Below are 20172 nucleotides of genomic sequence, written 5' to 3' on the forward strand. Positions count from 1 at the left end.
TTCCCTCATTTCCTTGTCTCTCCTCCTTTTCACCTCTAAATCCTGCCTGTTTTCCAAGACTCAGGTTACATCTCCATTCACTAAGAAACAAGTACCTACTGTGTGCGATGTGCCCTTCTAGAGACTGTCAACAGTACAGAAGTGAATAAGATATTAGCTGTAACCTCTAGGAAGGGAGATGAGTCCAAACCAGTCATAATACAGGGTAGAAAAGAGAATGTACCAGAAGAAATGGGGAAGAGGATGCTGTGTGAAGTGACAGACAACTTTCTGCTTCCGGCGTTAGCGGTGGGCAGGAGTTAGCAAAGCCTTTCTGGCAGAGATGACACCTCGCCTAGATATTGGGGGAGGGGCATTTTAGGCAGAGAAAACCACGAACCTGGGCACCAAGGGTGGTGCTGGGAGGAGTGGGAAGGTGGCTGGTGGAGCAGTGCAAGCTGTTCAGCATGGCTGGAGTGTGTTTGTGAGAAATGGGGCACTGGAATGATTTTACATGAGAATTCTCAACTTCTGTTTTGTTTAATCCTCTGGTCTTCTGTTACCCACAGCCAAACCCAATCTGAACTAATGCAACCCTCACAGTTCATTCCGCCATTCCCCGTAAAACTCAGCATCGAGCCCCTCTTGGCGCCGGCTGCTTTCCTCTTGGGCACGTCCCATTTGGTAAATGCTTCTCTTAAATTCTAGCATCCAGGACCGAATACAATATTCCAGATGCGATCTGACCAGCCCAACCTCAACTGAGCTCTCGGATTCTAACACCTGTGATTCAATCACACAGCCCACAATATGCCACTGCAAACCCCTCTTGATCTGGCTATAAACTAAAACTCTTCGTTCTTTTTCACATATTTCTCTTGACACACACCTATCTGATCCCAAACTGCTCTTTGGATACAATATCCAAAGAGTTATAATTTTTGTAGCATGAATGTTTGTTGAATTAACATAACAGCTACTGGCTTAAATTTCTAATTTTCAACTTTGTATTTTATCAATAACCAATAACTATTTGATCTGATCTCAGAAACTACATTTACTGGGTATTATTGAAAAATAAATATTTGGATTGAGGTTCCTATACCAAAAACTTCTGTTTCTTTGAGGTCTGTGGTATTTATCTCAAGATGCCTTGTGTGGGGGCTTCCCTGGTGGCGCGGTGGTTGAGAGTTCACCTGCCAATGCGGGGGACGCGGGTTCGTGCCCCCGGGAGGGTCCCACATGCCGTGGAGCGGCTGGGCCCGTGAGCCATGGCCACTGAGCTTGTGCGTCCGGAGGCTGTGCTCCGCAACGGGAGAGGCCACAACAGTGAGAGGCCCGCGTACTGCAAAAAAAAAAAAAAAAAAAAAAAAACCCTTGGGGAAGAAACTGATATGTACTTTATTGTTGAAGTATTTTCATCTTTAGAATTTACAGCAGTATGTCCTAACCAGTCCCTCTGTTTCTAGTTTGCCCCTTTCGATCTGTTCTCTGTTCCACCCCCATAGTGACTTTCTAAAATGCAAATTTGATTATATCTCGGCTGAAAATCCTTCAGTGGCTCCAATGGACTGAGGTTCAAAATCATCACCATGGCTCACAAGACATTGTATGACCTGTTTCTCCTAATCCTTACCTATTATCCTCTGGCCAACTAAACTCCTTTCTATTCTGCCTCCTGCCTGGTTTTGGAATCTTTTATTCTCTCTACCTGGAACATTCTTTACTTCTTTCTTCATCTCCACCCAGTGAGTCTTACTCTTTCCTTGGGTTTTTTTTTTTTTTGCGGTACGTGGGCCTCTCACAGTTGTGGCCTCTCCCATTGCGGAGCACAGGCTCCGGACGCACAGGCCCAGTGGCCATGGCTCACGGGCCCAGCCACTCCGCGGCATGTGGGATCTTCCCGGACCGGGGCACGAACCCGTGTCCCCTGCATCGGCAGGCGGACTCTCAACCACTGTGCCACCAGGGAAGCCCTTTCCTTGGGTTTTGATTTGGATGTTTCTTCTTCTAGGAAGCTCCCTTTTATTGGGTCAGATGCCTTTACCCTGTGTTTCTCTAGTGCCAAATACTTCCTTCATCACACCCAAAATGTCTTGTTAATGATAGTACCTCCCACTCAACTGTAAGCTCCATGAGGGCAGAGATTATTTCTTGTTGTTAAAGTTGAATAAATGAACAAATCTATATAGAACTTCTGTCTGAATTCAAATCTAACCTATTTCAGGTAAAAATGTGGATTTAAACCAAGCCCCATTGGAATAAGATGTTGCAACACATACTTCCTCCCCACTTCATCTGAGAATCAAGACATGTCATACTTGTCCTCACAGATCCAAAAATTGGTTTGCTGTAGGTTTTCCAGGAATCACCACTGACAGTCTTGACACTGAATTGATAAGATCTCCCTGGACGAAGGCCATACACGATGCGTCCTTCCGATTTTCTGTTGCTGTAGGGGTTGAAGACTGTGACGGCATCTCTGGGGAACCACTGCAGCTCAAAGTCATCATAGTCTGTCCAGTCCGGTGGCCCTTTCCAGGTGATGGCCAACGATGTGTTCGCAACATCAGCAAATGACATAAGACTGGGAGGACTTGGGGCTGTATGTATGAGCAAGTAAAAAATCATGCAATCACTTCTATGCCATAACATATATAAATAAGATAGCTGAGCGACATCAGACATACGTTTAACGTACTTCATAGGAAGAGGTAATATGATAACATAATAATAAGAGCTTCCATTGACAGTGTTTACTACGTGTGAGACACTGTCCTCAAGTGTTTTATGTACATTTTCTTTAATTTTTATAACCAGAGAGTTTTTACCAGGGTGCTGTGGAGCATGAGCTTGCCCTGAATGGATTACAAGTATGAGAAGATATTTATTCCATCAGATTTGGGGATGTGAAGGCTAGAGTCCACAGACAGTTATATCCAATTGCAGAGAGCCTTGTTCATTGACCCCAGGGTGGTACACAGATACCAATGTTATCTGTGTGTGCCCAAGAAATAAGAAAATTTAGAAAGCACTGATCATAGTAACACAATGATGATGTATATGACTATCCCCATTTTACAGATAAGAAAGCTGAGGCTTAGAGATGCTCGGTGACTTGCCCAGCTTCACACAGGTAAGTGGTAGAGCTAAGCCAAGGACCTAGATCTTTTCACCCAAAGTCTGTCTCCTTCACCCATTCTATCACAGAGCCTTCCCAAGTTCAGGGGCTAGCACATGGTACATCATTACCGATTTTATTTCTTATTAATAAAACCGTAATTAAAACATGCCTGCGGAAGCTACTTCCCACCAACACTTGGCCATTGGCCACTGGGCTTCTTACCTGTTCTGCTCTCCCCCGTGACCTTGTTGCTGAGATCTCCACTATGAGTTATCACACACAGCGTGTATTTCCTTCCGGGAACGAGGCCATGGAAACGCCACTCCGTCAGGTCCTTGTCTTTCCAGTTTTCCTTCTTTGTGCCATTGGGGTTATAGAGAATCAGTTCATAAAAGTCGAAGTCCCCAGAGGCTGGACTCCAGCTGAACCAGAGACTGTCTGTCATGTTTCGATTGGATCCCTTGAGGTTACTCACAGAGGCTGGGACTTAAGAGAAGGACAACCTTTACTAAAAACAAGACAGATAGAAACAAAGGCATTTTGGCCCACAGGTGAAAACATGAGCTGTGTTGGGTGTACAGGTGAGTAGCGCTTATTGTAGAGTCAGATCTTGCTTCTACTTCAGGTCACTTGAGTTTAGGGGCATGTGGTCTAGAGACCTGGCACAAATTAAAATAAAACAAAGCACAAGAGGTGGTGACTTCTGTATGCTCGCTACATGTCTTCTGATAAACATATAAAGTGAAATCTTCAGAAATGACTAAGACTGGTCAAATAGTTCATAACTTAGGATATAAAAAGCCCTGAAAGTTGTTCATAAAATGTTCCTGCCCCTTCCAGTCTGGCCCATCTCACTTGGGCCACCATCCCATAACATCCCTCTCTGGGCCTCTTTACTTCCTCTCCATCCTCTCTTAGGTTCTCAGTTCTCTCTCTCAGCCCTTTCTTCCCCCAAAATCTATACTGATGGAACCTCACTTGGGAAGTGAAGTGTTAACAGTCATTTCTACCATAGTATAAATTAGTCAGGCTGGCACTTGTCCCGTGGGTATGTAAGCTTCATGATTCTTTGGAGAGTGAAGACTGTTGCCCCTTGTTGGAGGAATTTTAAACATTAATGAGAAGATAAGGGAAGACGTGCCTAGGGCAGATGGCCCTGAAGATGGTAACATCTAGGAAATTCCACTCATGGCTTATCCACTGCTCTTTTTCATTCCCTCAGAAGACAAGCTGAGAACTCCTGCTGAGTGACTAAAATGAGCTCTTCCCATGGCTCCTCTCACCTTCGGGTCTCAGCTGAAAAGCCTTCTCTGTCTAAAGGGGTCTCTAAGTCTTGTCCTGCCGAGTCACGCTGTGTCATAACATAATGTTTATTTCCTTCAGAGGATTTAAGGCGTTCCAAAATCATCACCCTTTAAAATCTGCAGTCCCGTCCCCTCCTCCTCTCTGCTAGTGTAGAGCCCTGTGAGGTCAGGGGCCCTGTGAGTCTTGTTTACTCTCCTAGTGCAACAGTGAGCCCAGTGCCTGGCACACAAGAGCACTCAAAAACAACTGTCAATTAAGAATAAAAATTGGGGACTTCCCTAGTGGTCCAGTGGATAAGGCTCAGCGCTCCCAATGCAGGGGGCCGGGGTTCCATCCCTGCTCAAGGGACTAGATCCCACATGCATGCTTCAACTCAAGAGATCACATGCCGCAATTAAGACCCGGTGCAGTCAAATAAATAAATAAATATTTTCAAAAAGAATAAAAATTGAATAGAAAAAATGAGATAATGGACTCAAATTATGGAGAAAGAGTAGATTCAGTTTCTTATTTGCAAAACCCAGAGATGTTTCTCTCTCTCATTTTCCTGGAACTCTTGTGTTCACTTCATCTAGTGCTGTGTTTCTGATTCACAGCAGTCTTTGTTTGTTGGCCCCATTTGTAGCTGCCCTTCTTTGGACCTGCTCTCCACTCCATCTATTTCCTGTAGAAAGCTGAAAGGCACAGCTTGAATTGAGCCCTGATGGGTTATAACCCTCGCGTAGCAGTTTGCTGGCAAGTAGAGGAGCCAGATTCATTTTTCTCACTAAACTCTATGAGGTAAGCACGTGTAGGAAACAAAGCAAAAACCAGTGCAAAAACTATTCTGATATATAATCAAAGGTCTGATTTAGGGTCAGAAATTTCATATAAAGGTCACAAATTTCATACAAAGCTACACCCTGGGTAGAACAGGAAATTAAGGACAAATCAAGGAAAAGCCAGTGAGTACTGTGACAATTTCCCTGCTATTCATTACAGCTTGGGTTCAGGTCTTACCTGTTCTACCGAATATGGAAGACTCATTAGACAGCTCCCCACTGTGAGTTACAATCACCATTTTGTACATTCGACCTTGTAGCAAGTTCTGGAAAGAGAAGCTCTGGACTTGCGGGCCAACTTGAGCTCGCTCCTGAAGAGTTCGATCTGGGTTGTACAGAAAGATGTTGTACCATTTGAGCTCCCCCTCTGAGGGGGTCCAGCTGAAGGACAGGTGTCTGGTGGCGTTCTCTGTGATCCTCAGGTTGGTGACAGCTGCTGGGACTAGAAAGGTTGAGGAGAAAGAGAATGAGACTGAGTTTTGGTACAGCCCACCCTGACCCAGCCCGGGGTTGGTGCCTAGATGGCCACACTCCATCAAGCAGCTCAAAACACACCATCCCTGCCTTTAAGAATATTGACTACATGGAGACCCCAGAGCAAAGAAATCCGAATAATGTGAATTAGCGAGGCTGAAGCCGTTAATGTTAAAAAGCAAAACCACAAGAGAACAACAACAACAAAAAACCCCACTAATGGAAAACTATCTTTAAAGACATTTTTTGCATGTAAAATAAATGTTAGTCTGACCTGTGTGACTAAATGTTTTTCCAGTACTAGGAACTAGATCAGAGACCAGCAATCTATCTCTGAGTGCCCTCTGAGAGCTAAGAAATGACCATTGGAGGGAAGGGCAGTGGGAAGGAGAGACTAGGTATGAAAGAAAGGGAAAATCAGGCAGAAAGAGAAAACTAGATTCAGAGACATGGGAAAGAGAAGGAAGAGGAAAAGCCAAAACCATTTTTTAAAAAAGGTTTACATTAGGATTTTGGAACCTTTTTGGCCTTCCGTGCTACCTGCTGGCAAGGTGAAATGACCTGCTTCCAAACTGTTGGCACAGATGCTGTCTGATACCATGGAAGTCTTAAGATGCCAGTGGAAATAGAACAGGACATCTGTCTCCTCTCTCCTGGGTTCTCTTCTCCAAACGCTTTCTCAGGCTCTTTTGCTTTTCCCCTCTCCTTACGCCAGATCCTTAAAAGTTGGTATTTCCCATGGTTTCAGCCTTTGTCTCCTTCATATTCTATAACATTAGCGAAACAGTCAGTCTCATTCACTTTATGGCTCGCTATGGCCTGCATGTTTGTGTCTCCACCCCTACCCTCCTGGAAATTCATGTTGAAGCCTAAAGGCCAAAATGATGGTTTAAGGGGGTAGCGAATGGAAGATGATTAGGCCATGAGGGTGGAGACCTCATGAGTGGGATCAGTGCCTTATAAAAGAGACCCCAGAGGGCTCTCTCATCCTTCCCACCATGTGAGGACACGGTGAGAAGATGCTCGCTGTGATCCAGAAAATGGGCCCTCACCAGACACCAAATCTGCTGGAGCCTTGACCTTGAACTTCCAGCCTCCAGAACTTCCAGCCTCCAGAAATAATGTCAGTTGTTTAAGCCACCCAGTTTACAGTATTCTCGTTATAGCATCCTGAACAGACTAAAACATGGATTTAACTAGAATTTTTGTCCAAATCTTTATCTCCAGCTCACTTTTCTGAGCTCAGGACCCCTATTATCAATAACCTATTGATCACCTCTCTCTGCAAGACATTCAGACATCACAAACTCAGTTCAGAACTGAGCCCTGTATCTTTTTCCTTGACACTCTCTCCTCCTGCTTCTCTTATCTCAGTTAATAGAATCATCTTCTGCCAGGTAGAAACTGTAGAATCTTCTTCTGTTCCTCCTTTTATACTCTGCTCAGCCTCCAAATGCCATCTTACCTAATGCAGGACTATTTCTTGACTATATCTACTATTCTGCATCAGGGCCCCTGCATTAGTTTTGCTTTGGACCCTTATCGTTTCTATGACTGCCATCACCTTAGGACCCCAGTTACCTCTCTGACCACCCCCCCTCACTTTGCCGTCACTCACTGTGCTCTACCAATAGTGGCCTCATTGCTGCTTCTCCAACGCCCCCACCTCAGGTTCTTCGCCTTGCTGTTTGCTCTGCTTCGGGATGCTCTTCCCCAGATACCTACACGGTCCTCTTTCTCACTTCTTTCAGACCTTTACTCAAATGTCACCTTCTCAACAAAACCTTTCAGGACTGTACTATCGAAAATTGTTAGCGTCTAGCACTTGCTAACCCACTTCCTGTTTTAATTTTCTCCTCAGTATTTATTATCATTTAACGTACTACATTTTTTACTTCTTTATTTTCTTCATTGCCTTTCTCCCCTACTAGAATAGAGGCTTCATGACTATGAGGGCTGTTTTATTCATTTCTGTGTATCCAGCATTTAGGACAGTGCCTAGCACACAGTAGGTGATCAATAACAAGTTCATTTATGAGCCTGTCTCCCCACCTTTGGTCTCTTCTCCATTCAATCTATCCCCCATCGCCATCTGATTTACCTTTTTCTTTTTTTTTTTTTTCGGTACGCAGGCCTCTCACTGTTGTGGCCTCTCCCGTTGCGGAGCACAGGCTCCGGATGCGCAGGCTCAGCGGCCATGGCCCACGGGCCCAGCCGCTCCGCGGCACGTGGGATCCTCCCGGACCGGGGCGCGAACCCGTGTCCCTTGCATCGGCAGGCGGACTCCCAACCACTGCGCCACCAGGGGAGCCCCTACCTTTTTCTTTTTTAAAGTACAAATTTTTATTACAGAACATTCACTGTCTGGCTGAAAAACTTTTATTGTCTCCTTTTATTTATTTTATAAGATGAAAAATAAATTCCTGAGGAAGGCACGCCAGGCACTATCTAATCTGGCCCGAACCCGCCTTTCCAGCCTCACATCTCCACCATGTAACACACACTTCGGCCACCGCAAAATCTCCCTGCTCCTTCTCACACCTCCCTGTCTTGGCACGTGGTCATCTGTCTGCACTGGGTGTCCTTCTAGCTTTTCTCCACGTGGAGAATTGCTTCATCCTTCATGACAGTACTGAAAGGTCACTTTCAAGAAGACTTCCCAATTCCACCTGACTCCATGCTCCCCTTGATGCTGGACATTCCTCTCTCACAAACAACCCTTATCACAATGTACTGACATTATTTGTCCATGTGTCTGTCTCCCCCAATTGTCAGTCACTTCTTCCAGGGCGAGAAGCATGCCTAACTTAGCTTTATGTCCCTATCGACATCAAACCCCTTTCAGACCTGGGTGCTTAATAAATAAATGATCAGTTAGACCAGTGGTGCTGTCTGAATGATGGCCCCCAAAGATGCCCATGTCCTAATCCCCGAACTTGTGAATACGTTACCTTATGTGACAAAAGGGACTTTGCAGATGTGGTTAAGTTCAGGATCTTGAGATTTTCCTGGATTGTCTGAGTGGTGACCAATGTGATCATAAGAGTCCTTAAAAGATGGAAGAGGGAGGCAAGAGAGCAGAGAAGGCGATATGGTGACAGACACAGCGGTTGGACTGAGGCCACTGCTGGAAGGAATGTGAGTGGCCTCTAGAAGCTGAAAAGGGTGAGGAATGGCTTCTCCCCACGAGGTCTCTAGAAGAAACACAGTCCTTTTGTGACCTGATGCCTTGATTTTAGCCCCATAAAACCTATTTTCAGATTCTGATCTCCAGAACTATAAGATAATAAATCTGTGTTGTTTGAAGCTGCAAAGTTCGTGGCAATTTATTACAGCAGAAATAAGAAATGAATAGAGCCAGTTTTGATGCAAAATCTGAATTGGAGTGTGGTGGGCTGAAAGCTGTGTGAATAGGCCGACTGGCGGAAGTGGCAAATCACGGTGAATGTCCCTGCTGTGTCAAGAAATATATATCATCTCCCAGTGTTGCTTCATCCCTTTGGCCCTACAGTTCTTAAGGAATAGCAAGACAGGGAGGTGTTGTATGAAACAACAAGCTGTGCGAATTACCTGTCCGGCCTTCAGTCTGGGCTTCCTTGCTAAAGAGGCCTCCACTGACGGTTAGGATCTGTATCTTGTATTTCTTTCCTGGTGTTAGGTCTTCAAATTTGTGCTGTTTAGTCGTGGCTGCCTCTGATGTGTTACTTAGGAGGATCCCATTTTCACTTAGAAGCAGGATATCATATCTTTCTGCCACGCCAACAGCTTTCTGCCAACTTACTATTAAGGAGTGACTGCTGTATGCATTGTCTGCAGTTATTCCCTGGACGGACGCTGGGACTGCAAAGAAAAGAGAGGCCAGTTCCATCACTTAGGGTTAAGTAACCAATTGAGAAAAACTTCCCTAAATCAACTGCAGATGGAAGATGATGCCTCATGGTTGCATCATCGACACTTTCCATGTGCCCTTAGGAGAAAATATTTCTTGGCCTGAATAATCTGTATAACTGCTTAGATTCTCTTTTTTTTTTTTCTCTGATTTAGACGGATCTTGAAGTCAAACAAGTAGAAAAATTAGTGGAAGTGACACTGATAAATATGCAGAGAGATGCATATCGATGTATCTAGAAAGTGGAAGAATGCTGAACAAATTTACATTCAATGAATACAGTTTGGATGACTGAATGGTGTTGCTTGTTTAGACTTTCATTCCCAAGATTAACTCAGGTCAAAGCTTTAAGCATTGACCTAAGCAGTAGCATATAACAGTGTTTGTACTACAGCTCCTGATGTGAAAGGCCAGATAGTATTATTTGTTAATAATATTTTATGTCCTAAGCTTATATTTTTTCTCATTCTACATAATATCCTTAAGAGATCTCATCCACTCCCATGGTTTGAATTGTTAGCCATGTGGTGCTGACTCCCAAATTTAAACTCTCAGTTCAGATCTCTCATCTATTTTTGCAAATGACATCCCTCTCTGGATGTTCCACAGACACCGCCCCCCCAACCCTCAAGATGCCCAGACTGAACTGCTCATCTCCCTCCCACCACCTCCTCATTGCCCTTTGTTGGTCCAAGTCTTGGTCCAAGTCTTGATCCAAGCCAGAAACTTGTCACACTCACCTTTCTACAGAATCAGACACGAGTCTTGTCATTCCTGTCTCCTAAATCTTACATCTCTTGGGTCTTTCCACTTCTCTCCTTCTCTTCCTCACTAGCCTAGGACACTATCATCTCTCACCCACAGTACTGCAAGTCTCTTGTTTCCTCACTTCCCACTGTTTCTAACTGTACACAGTGTCTGGCAGATTCTCATAGCATGCCATGCTGATGGCCCTTTAATCGCTATCCACAATTCTAAACCCTTTAACAAGGCATACAAGGCCCTTCGAAATTAGGTCCATCTACCTACTTGGCCACATGGCTCACATCGTTATTCTAGCATAAGTAGTGTATAGCTCCGCAAATGTGCCATGCTTTCTCTTCCGTCCAGGCCTTTGCTTTTCTGCTGGAACCAGATCAACACATACTTCACCAGGATAATTTCTTAGTATCTTTTAAAATGTTACCTCCTCCTGGAAGCCTTCCCTGACTCTTTTTGTTTGCTCCTATAGTATCCTGACATTACTTTTATTTTAGCACTTATCATGCTATACTTTAGTTGCCTTTTACCTGACTCCACTATATTGTAAGCTTCTTTGGTCAGGGGCTCTATCTTGCTGCTGAATTCCCATTTTCTAACATAGTGCTTGACATATAGTTGGAGATATACGTACATGAAACAGACACAGAGAAGGGCACAGTACAGAGGCCCATGCCCCACAACTAAATAAGTGGTCATGAGAACGGAAGACATCTAGTACATATTGTATCACAGTAGAGAGAGCATGACGCTTGGAGCCAGACAGACCTAGATTTGAATTATAGCTCTAGGTCTTATTACGTGTATCCTTGATAATGTTTTATAAACTTTCTAAGCCTTACTTTCCTCATCTATAAATTGAAGATAATGATCTCTACCTTGTAGTATGGTTAAAGATCATTTTAAATGCCTGGCATTTATAGTGGTGCTGATAGCTTATGTTTGTTTTGAAAGTACTATGTGAATAGTGATATTAATATAAATAAACAGATACATTATTAATTCATCACAAATGAAGTAGATGGCATAGGTGTGTTTTTCTTTAAACAATTTTGAGAAAGGGGTAAAATTTTGAAACACGCAGAGTTAGAGAATCAACTACTCTATCCCTTAGCAAGTATAAAAATCTATTCACATGATTTCGTTTCTAATTACCTTTCATTTGTTTTTGAATCACTCTATTCAGAAACAAAAATGCAAAGAAAAAAAATATGAGAAAGGCTCTTGAAACCACATTGAATTGTACGAACTTAGTGGTTTTGAATTTGGGTATTTTCCATTTGTGAGTGGCCAAGCCCATCCATCGTCCCATTATGGAGAACTATTTGGCCCTTCTCCAGGGGGACGCTTACCTGTACGCCCGAGCGCATCTACCTGGTTCTTCTGGGACCCACTGACCGAGGCGATCACGATCCGGTACTGCTCCCCAGCCTCCAGCCTGTGGAACGTGTGCTCAGAGACAAGCTTGGGGACGGTCTGAGACTCAACCTTTTGATTCTGCCTGAACGCTGACACCGTGTAGGAATCCACGTCCCCTCCACCTGGAGTCCAGTTCACCGTCAGGCTATCTGTCGCCCCGTTGGGAGAAACGTGAATATTTTTGACAACACTAGGAACTAAAAAAGAGAATAAATTTAAAAACCATCACTTAGAGAATGAACTGTGGAAATTTTCAACTAAAAGTTTCGTGCTTCCTACCTTTTGGCATCTACTGAAAAAATACATATGAAAAATATTGGTATCAATCTACCATTTTTCTCTGACTTTTCTGCTTGAGCTGAAGTTGATGGGGGAAGTTTAGAGGGACATCAAGGCCAGTGAGTGGAAATGAAGAATGCCAGTTATATAGTGGGCGCTAACTAGATTGACTTGGTCCAAATCTTGGTTTTCTTATCTATTAGTTGTGGGACTATAGGCAAACTGCTTAACCCTTGTAAGTTTCAGTTTCCTTACCCGAAAAACAGCAATGATAATAATAGCGACCAGCCCACGAAATTGTTAGGACTGAACAAAATGTACATATAAAGTACTTGGCTGTGTGTCTAGTTCACAGTAAACTCTTAATAAATGTTAACTATTATAGCAACACTCCTAATAGAGTTCCAAAGAAGGACTATCCAACCAACCAATCAGGTTATTTATATTTAATCTGTAAGCCTCACAGGCAACAGCTATTTATATCAATTCAATGTTATTTTTCAGAAAGCTTTTTTTTCTCCCCCTACATCATACTTTAGTTTTGCTAAACCAGCTGGGACAACATTATTGTCACTATCAAGATAACCTTCTCTCTTCTTGCCACCCCCCAACCCCTTAGCCCTTTAAATCCTCAACCAAAACGCCTGGCTACCCAACATGCTAAATACACCACAGTATCTAGTCAGGTTCTAGAGCCAGATTTCCAATTACCTGTGAAGCCCTCAATGAAGGCTGACTGCTGTACATCTCCACTGATCGTCAAGACAAGAATTTTATACTGGCGCCCTGGTGTGAGGGAGGTGAATCGATACTCAGTTGCGGTATTGACAAGGTGAAAAGGAGGAAATACTTTCATATCGTTGAAGAGCAGTTGGATCTCATACTGGTCGACGTCCCCATCAGCTCGTGTCCATGTCACCTGAAGGTCCTCAGTGCTCCTGTTGTGCAATGTGAGATCCTTAACAGCCTCCGGGACTATGAGAAGACATTTCAGGGAAGTGACTGATCAGAGTTTACTACACAATAATTTATGAATCACATTCACAGAACTGGCAAACATCTCCCTTTCCCGAATAAACCACTTCAGCTACTTCATGCATAATTAAACAAGAAAAATTGGAAGCAACTATTACAATTGTAATTTTTTTTCTGGCATAAATCTTATACGCTAAGTATTGGTAGAATATAATTGTAAAATGAGTTTTGATCTCAATCCTAGGATAAAACAAGACATCTAGAACTTTAAATGCCACAATGCAGGAGGACAGGGAAGAAAAATGAGAAACTTGGTGTTCCTGCTACCCCACTATGCTTGCTTTCATCTGCCAATAAATATTCTGTAATTACAGGCCATGGCTTGGCTGAACGATGTTGGCTCCAACTGAGACTAACTGGGAATGTAATTTACTGATCAGTAAGCAGAGAAAATTCAAGGTTCAGATAAATTATTTACTCGATGACCTTCAAGTCCCAACCAACTACCAAATTTTGCAATCTTTCCACTTACTTGTTCTTCCATTCCCTTGTTCACTGGCTTCATATTGTCCACTTTTTGTAGTAACAGTGACACTGTACAACCGTCCAGGGACTAGCTTAACAAATATACACTCGTTTTCAGACTTGGGAATGCTTTTCGTCTGAATGAAGTTGTTTTTGTTTTTAATGGTGACTTCATAGTGATCGAAGTCTCCGGTGGCATGTACCCAGGATACCTTTAAATAGTCACTCCTGGCTGAGTTGCTGATACTGACTCCTTGGACCTTGTCAGGCACTGCAAAAGAGAACAGAAAACAGCTAGGGATTTAATGGTTCTGAGGGAGCAATTGATCACAGATGACAACACGGGACGATAAAGGAAAGTGAGTAGATTTTTACTGTGTGCATTTAAAAGAAAAATCTTAGACCTTCAGATCACAAATTTCTGGAGGGGAAAGATTGTTATCAGTTTAACTGATTAAATGGATCTTTTTACAGACCTGATGAATTAATTCTAATCCTGTTCTTAGCCTACACAAAGTGTCATGTACAAAACGGAGCATTAAACATAATAACTGATGATTAATATGAATGATGGCAATGATATTAACAATTCCAGCATACCTTGGTGACTCAAGATATGACACTAAGTTACCAAGAAGAGTATAAACAATCCAAAAGAAAAATGGAAGATGAGGAAACACATATGGTAACTAATACATGAAAAGATGTTCAACGTTGTTGGTGATCAAGGGAAATGCAAGTCAGGGCCGTGGCACAATACCATTTTACATCCATTTGGTTGGCAAAACTAAAAACTTGATAAAACCAAGTGTGAGAGAGGATGCCCATCTACAGGAGATTGGATGAATTAAATGGTATATGAACACAGTGAAATACTATACAGCAGTCACAATTTTTCTTAACTCAAAACACAAAAATATGGATTTTGACCTTAATATCAAAACACAAAATATGGATGAATCTTATCAAGATAATACTAAGTGAAAAATCTTAGTCCCCAAAGATTACATACTGCATAAAAAATACCTTTTTTTATATTAAAACAACTAAAATTTAAAAAATATAATTTTAGGATTACATAAATAATAAAACTGCAGGATGGAAGGCAAGAGAGAAAAATAAGAGTGAAGATGATGGTTGCTTTGGGATGGACCAGTGAGGTGTGAAATACATGATCTGATATAGATTATTATCAAGTCCCTAGCTTTTATTTTGGGTAGTGGTTTCTCAAGTACATATTAAATTACTAAAAATTATTAACTAAATGTCTAAATTTAATTAAATGCCATAAAAACAAATAGCAGTGGCAACTGACGCACAGGATCCTGAACCAAGAATTATGATTAATCCAACTTTGTGCACCTGACATTCCCCATAAACATATAAACAAACGAACAAACCAATCTGTGCACCCATGGGTTTTTTCTCAGTTGATCAATCAATCAATCAGTGCTTGTTAACAGGAACACTGTAAAATAAGGCAATTCTGTATTTTGAGCATGATATTAAGCATAATCTATTTTTTCATTTGGGGCTGTATTTTAATTCAAAAGTAGGCCCTAGATTCATTACTATTTGGCTATAACCGGATTTTATAAATATTAATGAGACGGAGCATTGAAAAGAAGTATGAACTCAATCAGATCCAGGGTCCTAAATTTCTATCTTAATACTAGCATGTTCTCTGGACTGGGTAGCCTCTGTCTGTGTCTGGTTTATGTTAAGGGATTTCTGCTCTGACCACATGCCACGCCTATGTCCAAGTTTTCTCTTCCACTTTCTTCCAAAGCATGAAATGACCCAGAAATTTCAATATTTTGGTATCTAAGCTACATTTTTCATGAAGCTTCTTAACACCTACAAGTTGCATTACTATCCTTTGTTGGCTTATGTGTGCTGGTTTTTGTACTGGAATATATCTCACCACAGATATGGAGCAAGGGCAGGTGTGCTTTTTTTCAAGATATTTATCTGGAACCAATCAGAGTGTTGCTAGAATTTAGTCATCACAGACTTGTACAGAAGAAATTCTGAAGTGACACTGTAAGTATGGGCTAAGAAAGGTCAACGATCCAGGCAATTTACTGAAGGCAAAGCAGGAAGAAAAACCAGACTGAATACCATGCTAAGTCAGTAAGGGGCTCTCCAGGTGGAACTGTGGGTAATTTGTGGGACTTGCCTTGCTGTATGGTGAGATGATGTGATACGGAATAAGAAATATTGACACTTTCACCCGAAATGTAGAAGGCATTGAGACAATCAGCCAAAATCAACAAGGCAACAACTCAGACACGACTCTCCAGTTAAACTGACTTGTCAGGTGCAGTGGTTTGCCTTGATTAGTCACGTGCCAAATCCAAGTTCATGTTGGTAAAGCATCAAAAGGGTGCTTTGAATAAAGGATCACTTTTCTTGCATTTAAAATCAATCCTAGCACAAGGCCTTGCAATATGAAGGTCATGTGAATAGGAAACATTCATGAATTGACACCAAGGGGCAGCAAGGGGCTAGTGGTTGGATGACATATCCTTTAATTGCTGGCAATTTTTAGGCTCCAAATTAATCAACAGAAGACACTGACATAAGGCTGCTTTGTAAATAAAAATCAGATCTCAGTCAGTATCGCGCTTATCAGCACAATACGTAATAATTTGAGGGTAGGGACTATCTCTTTATATTCCTGACTAGTGCTTTCAGGGAGAGCATGACGTAGTGGAAACAGCCCTGGAGTGCAGTAGGGCTTGGCTACTGCTCAACCGTGTGACCTTGGAGAAGCCACAGTTTCTCTCTGGGACTTTAACTCAAATGAGATGGGATTAGATCATTCTTTTTTTTTTTTTTTTTTTTTTTTTTTTTTTGCGGTATGCAGGCCTCTCACTGTTGTGTCCTCTCCCGTTGCGGAGCACAGGCTCCAGACGCGCAGGCTCAGTGGCCATGGCTCACGGGCCCAGCCGCTCCGCAGCACGTGGGATCCTCCCGGACCGGGGCACAAACCCATGTTCCCTGCATCGGCAGGCGGACTCCCAACCACTGCGCCACCAGGGAAGCCCGGGATTAGATCATTCTAAGGACATTTTCAATGCTAGCATGCTGTAACAATGTAAATCAGTGGTTCTTAACTTTCTGAGGTCACAGAAACTATGAGAATCTGATAAAAGCCATTCACTCTCTTTCCAAAGAAATGCACATACCTGCCCTATCCCCAACAAGTTCACGGACAATTTGGGGGTTACTACTTTCCTAAGGTCTACCCACGAAGCACCGGGTGAAAACCCCTGATCTAGGGGATTTCTGATTATTCATTTACCAAACATTCATTACTCAATGAATGACTCTGGAGCCTACTAGGCTCCAGACCCTGTGCTGGGGCACTGGATGGTGTCAGTTGTCCCAGATTCTCATGGAAAAACTGACATTTTAAAATGCAAATATCAAACCATAGATCAGCAGGAAAGATTTGATAAAATATTAACCTCACCTTAAGCAGAAATCTCAGATGTAAACCCCAGGAAGCATAAGTATATCAGGAAAACGGTAGTTGTCTAAACTTAGCTCTTTCCAGCACATCGAAGACCAACCAGGCCTGCAAAGCCTTTGCTAAGAGTTTGCTCTTAGTCTCAGAATTATAAAGGTTCACATCTTCACCTTGTGTGAAAAAGGATGAACAGTGGTCTTGACCAACAGACATTTCAGGAAGGATTTCAGGACAGAGAGCTTTGTAGGCTCTGGAGTCATTCAGAACTGGGTTCAAATCCAGGATCTGAAGTGCACCGACTGTTTAACAAGTTAAACAGTTGGACAAGTTACCCTGAACCTTGGTTTTAACCCAGTGCTTCGTGGGTAGACTTTAGGAAAGTAGTAACCCCCAAATTGTCCGTGAACTTGTCGGGGATAGGGCAGGTATGTGCATTTCTTTGGAAAGAGAGTGAATGGCTTTTATCAGGTTCTTATCAGAATCTGTAAAATGGGAATAATAACCACAACTACCTCAATAAGGACTTTATAAGGATTAAATTAGTGAACATCCATAGAGCCAGGGTCTAGCAACCCTAAACAGAAATACCTGTTACTATATTTGAATATACTATGAATTCTAGCCACGAAAATGGTGTTCATCTTACTTTAAAGGTAACATCTGCTCACATAAGGAACTTCTTGTGTGAAAATATGAAGATGCCATAATAATGTGATCTCAACGGTCTTTAATCCCCTCATTACAGAATTGCTGCAGATCTGTGATGCCCTGAACCACATAGCCGGCTGGCTCTCATAGAGCCTGAACCTCCTGAGATCCTCACCTGTCCGCTCTTGGCCGAAGGAGTGATTTTCATACTTGCCACTCCTCGTCGTTATGGTCACATTGTAGAGGCGACCCGGGGTGAGGGAGCTGAAGGAACATTCGCTGACAGACTTGGCAATCACGAGGGACTGAACCACCCTGCCGTCGTGGGAGAGTGTCACCACGTAGTTATCCACGTCTCCAGGAGCAGGCAGCCAGGATATACTGAGGTAGTCATTGCGACCAGAGTTGTTCACCCTTACTCCACTCACACTGGAAGGGACTGGGATTTGACAGGGGGAGAAAATTTAAAAAGAAAGGCACAGTCAAAAGTCTGAGTCATCTATTGCGGTGGGCAAAAACAGTGTGGACTCAGGAGATCTGATTACCTATGAGGTCAAGGAAGGGTGACGATTTCACTGTAGCTTCTGGAAGCTGAGAGTTCTTACATCATAAGATTAACCAAGATAAAAATCCAAGGAAGTCTTTTGGATGCCTCTTAAATACAAGGATGCTGTTACTGCATTTTTTTTTTTTTTTTTTGCGGTACGCGGGCCTCTCACTGCTGTGGCCTCTCCCGTTGTGGAGCACAGGCTCCGGACGTGAAGGCCCAGCGGCCATGGCTCACGGGCCCAGCCTCTCCGCGGCATGTGGGATCCTCCCGGACCGGGGCACGAACCCGCGTCCCCTGCATCGGCAGGCGGACTCTCAACCACTGCGCCACCAGGGAAGCCCCTGTTACTGCATTTTTATGGTGTGGTTGTTTGTAAAGTATTTTAAGTGGAGGTTTTTTTATGTGAACGTGTCAGGAAGTCCCCTATGTAGGAAAGGGAACAGACATTAACTATCTAAATGAAAGAGCTTGAACCAAACCCATCAATAAAGAAAGGTTTTTGAGGGGAAAGGTGAAGAGTGCAATAGCTTTTCTAAAAGTCTTAGACATTGGGATAGCTTCGACCTTCTTGTGATTAATTTATTTATTCCTGGGGAGTCTAATCATTTACACAGGGGAAGGGGTTGTATTTCCCTTCGCAAAGCATTTCCTGCCCTCTAGTGGTGAGAAATAAACCTAAACGCCTATCCTGGAAGCAATAAGTCTGGAGACCGGACTTGAGGGCAGAAAGACATGCTGTGGCAATAATGGCCTTTCTAATGTCCACCATAATTATGTGCTTCTCTCAGTTGGGGTTTTAGCGTCACAAGCATTTACTAAGAACCAACTATTTTCCAAGTATACAAAAATGGAAAAGATGTGGATGACTGTAAAGAGTTCCCTGCCTAGAAGTACAGTCTGCAAATTAAGAATCATGGTATTGAATAATAGTTGTTCCATGTATTAGAAATAAATGCATGACAAATAGTACTGTCAGTAGTGAATATAAGAATAAAATATATAGTATATATGAACTGCGCTGCTGTTTTCATCATTGGTTGACTGACTTCAGCTATATATTTTCATATAATTGTCAATATCCCTACATCACATATAATGGACGGGGTTCGGCTAGATGACCTCTGAGAATCCTTCTCATCTAATATGCTCTGACTTTGCGGTTTAATCCCCAAAGTCTTCTGTGCATTTACAAGCACTTATCCATCACCAAAATTATAAACAGCACTCTACTAAATAATTCTGCTAATGCTGTTCCACGCATATGGACATTGCCCAGATATAACATTGAACTTTTAGCCATTCTATTTATGTATTGATGCCTTCCGTCCTTTTTTTTTCCCTGTCCTTCTTTCGTCCATCTAACCATCTGTATATCCCTTGGTGGTTCTCAGAATAACTATGCTTGTTTTTCAAAACTGCTGGGAATATTTGCAACTATTAACATTTTATTAGAAAAGATATAATTATTAAAAGTTTCACCAAAAATATAAATTCATGTTTACAAAAAAGATATAATATTTATTTTTTTCTTTAGAATGAGCATTTTCTCAGGTTAGAATTAGATTTGTTAAGCACATCTGATATCTTCAATTTTAAATATTTTGCCACCTTATCTAAGCTGGGAGGGTTTATATATATGTTTCAACTCTGTGGAAATATAAGTGAATTATTTCAACCTTGACTAATACTTCAGTAATTTGAGTAGATGGTAATGATTATCTAGGTTTTAGCCATTGAATTTTTTTACAATCTACCATGTACAGAATTTACTAATTGAGGCACCTTTCAAAATCTCTAGTTATTGTGCTTCTATAGTAATATCCCGTTTTTCTCTTTTCTCATGATAATGTCTGCACTCAATGTGTTTGAATAAAATAACTGATGTTTATATTTATTCATATCTTGTCCTCTCCTTAAGACTTTATTATCATTCTTCAAAGAATTTCTTGT

The 20172-nt window shown here is 42.2% G+C and overlaps 1 protein-coding gene across 3 annotated transcripts in view; it reads right to left on the reverse strand.

The window, feature by feature from the left end:
* The window catches only part of PTPRB (protein tyrosine phosphatase receptor type B), a 113547-nt gene that overhangs the window by 35753 nt on the left and 57622 nt on the right, over positions 1-20172 (reverse strand). For all 3 annotated transcript variants that reach the window (XM_082665632.1, XM_082665634.1, XM_082665633.1), the window contains 8 exons: positions 17848-18111; positions 13557-13820; positions 12761-13024; positions 11704-11967; positions 9274-9543; positions 5408-5671; positions 3326-3589; positions 2301-2582 (listed from right to left, as the gene is read on the reverse strand). In XM_082665632.1, coding sequence (XP_082521758.1) covers positions 2301-2582; positions 3326-3589; positions 5408-5671; positions 9274-9543; positions 11704-11967; positions 12761-13024; positions 13557-13820; positions 17848-18111 — 2136 coding nt within the window. The remainder of the gene's footprint in view (positions 1-2300; positions 2583-3325; positions 3590-5407; positions 5672-9273; positions 9544-11703; positions 11968-12760; positions 13025-13556; positions 13821-17847; positions 18112-20172) is intronic.

Source organism: Grampus griseus (assembly GCF_964374135.1).
Source record: "Grampus griseus genome assembly, chromosome: 11".
NCBI classification, from domain to species: domain Eukaryota; kingdom Metazoa; phylum Chordata; class Mammalia; order Artiodactyla; family Delphinidae; genus Grampus; species Grampus griseus.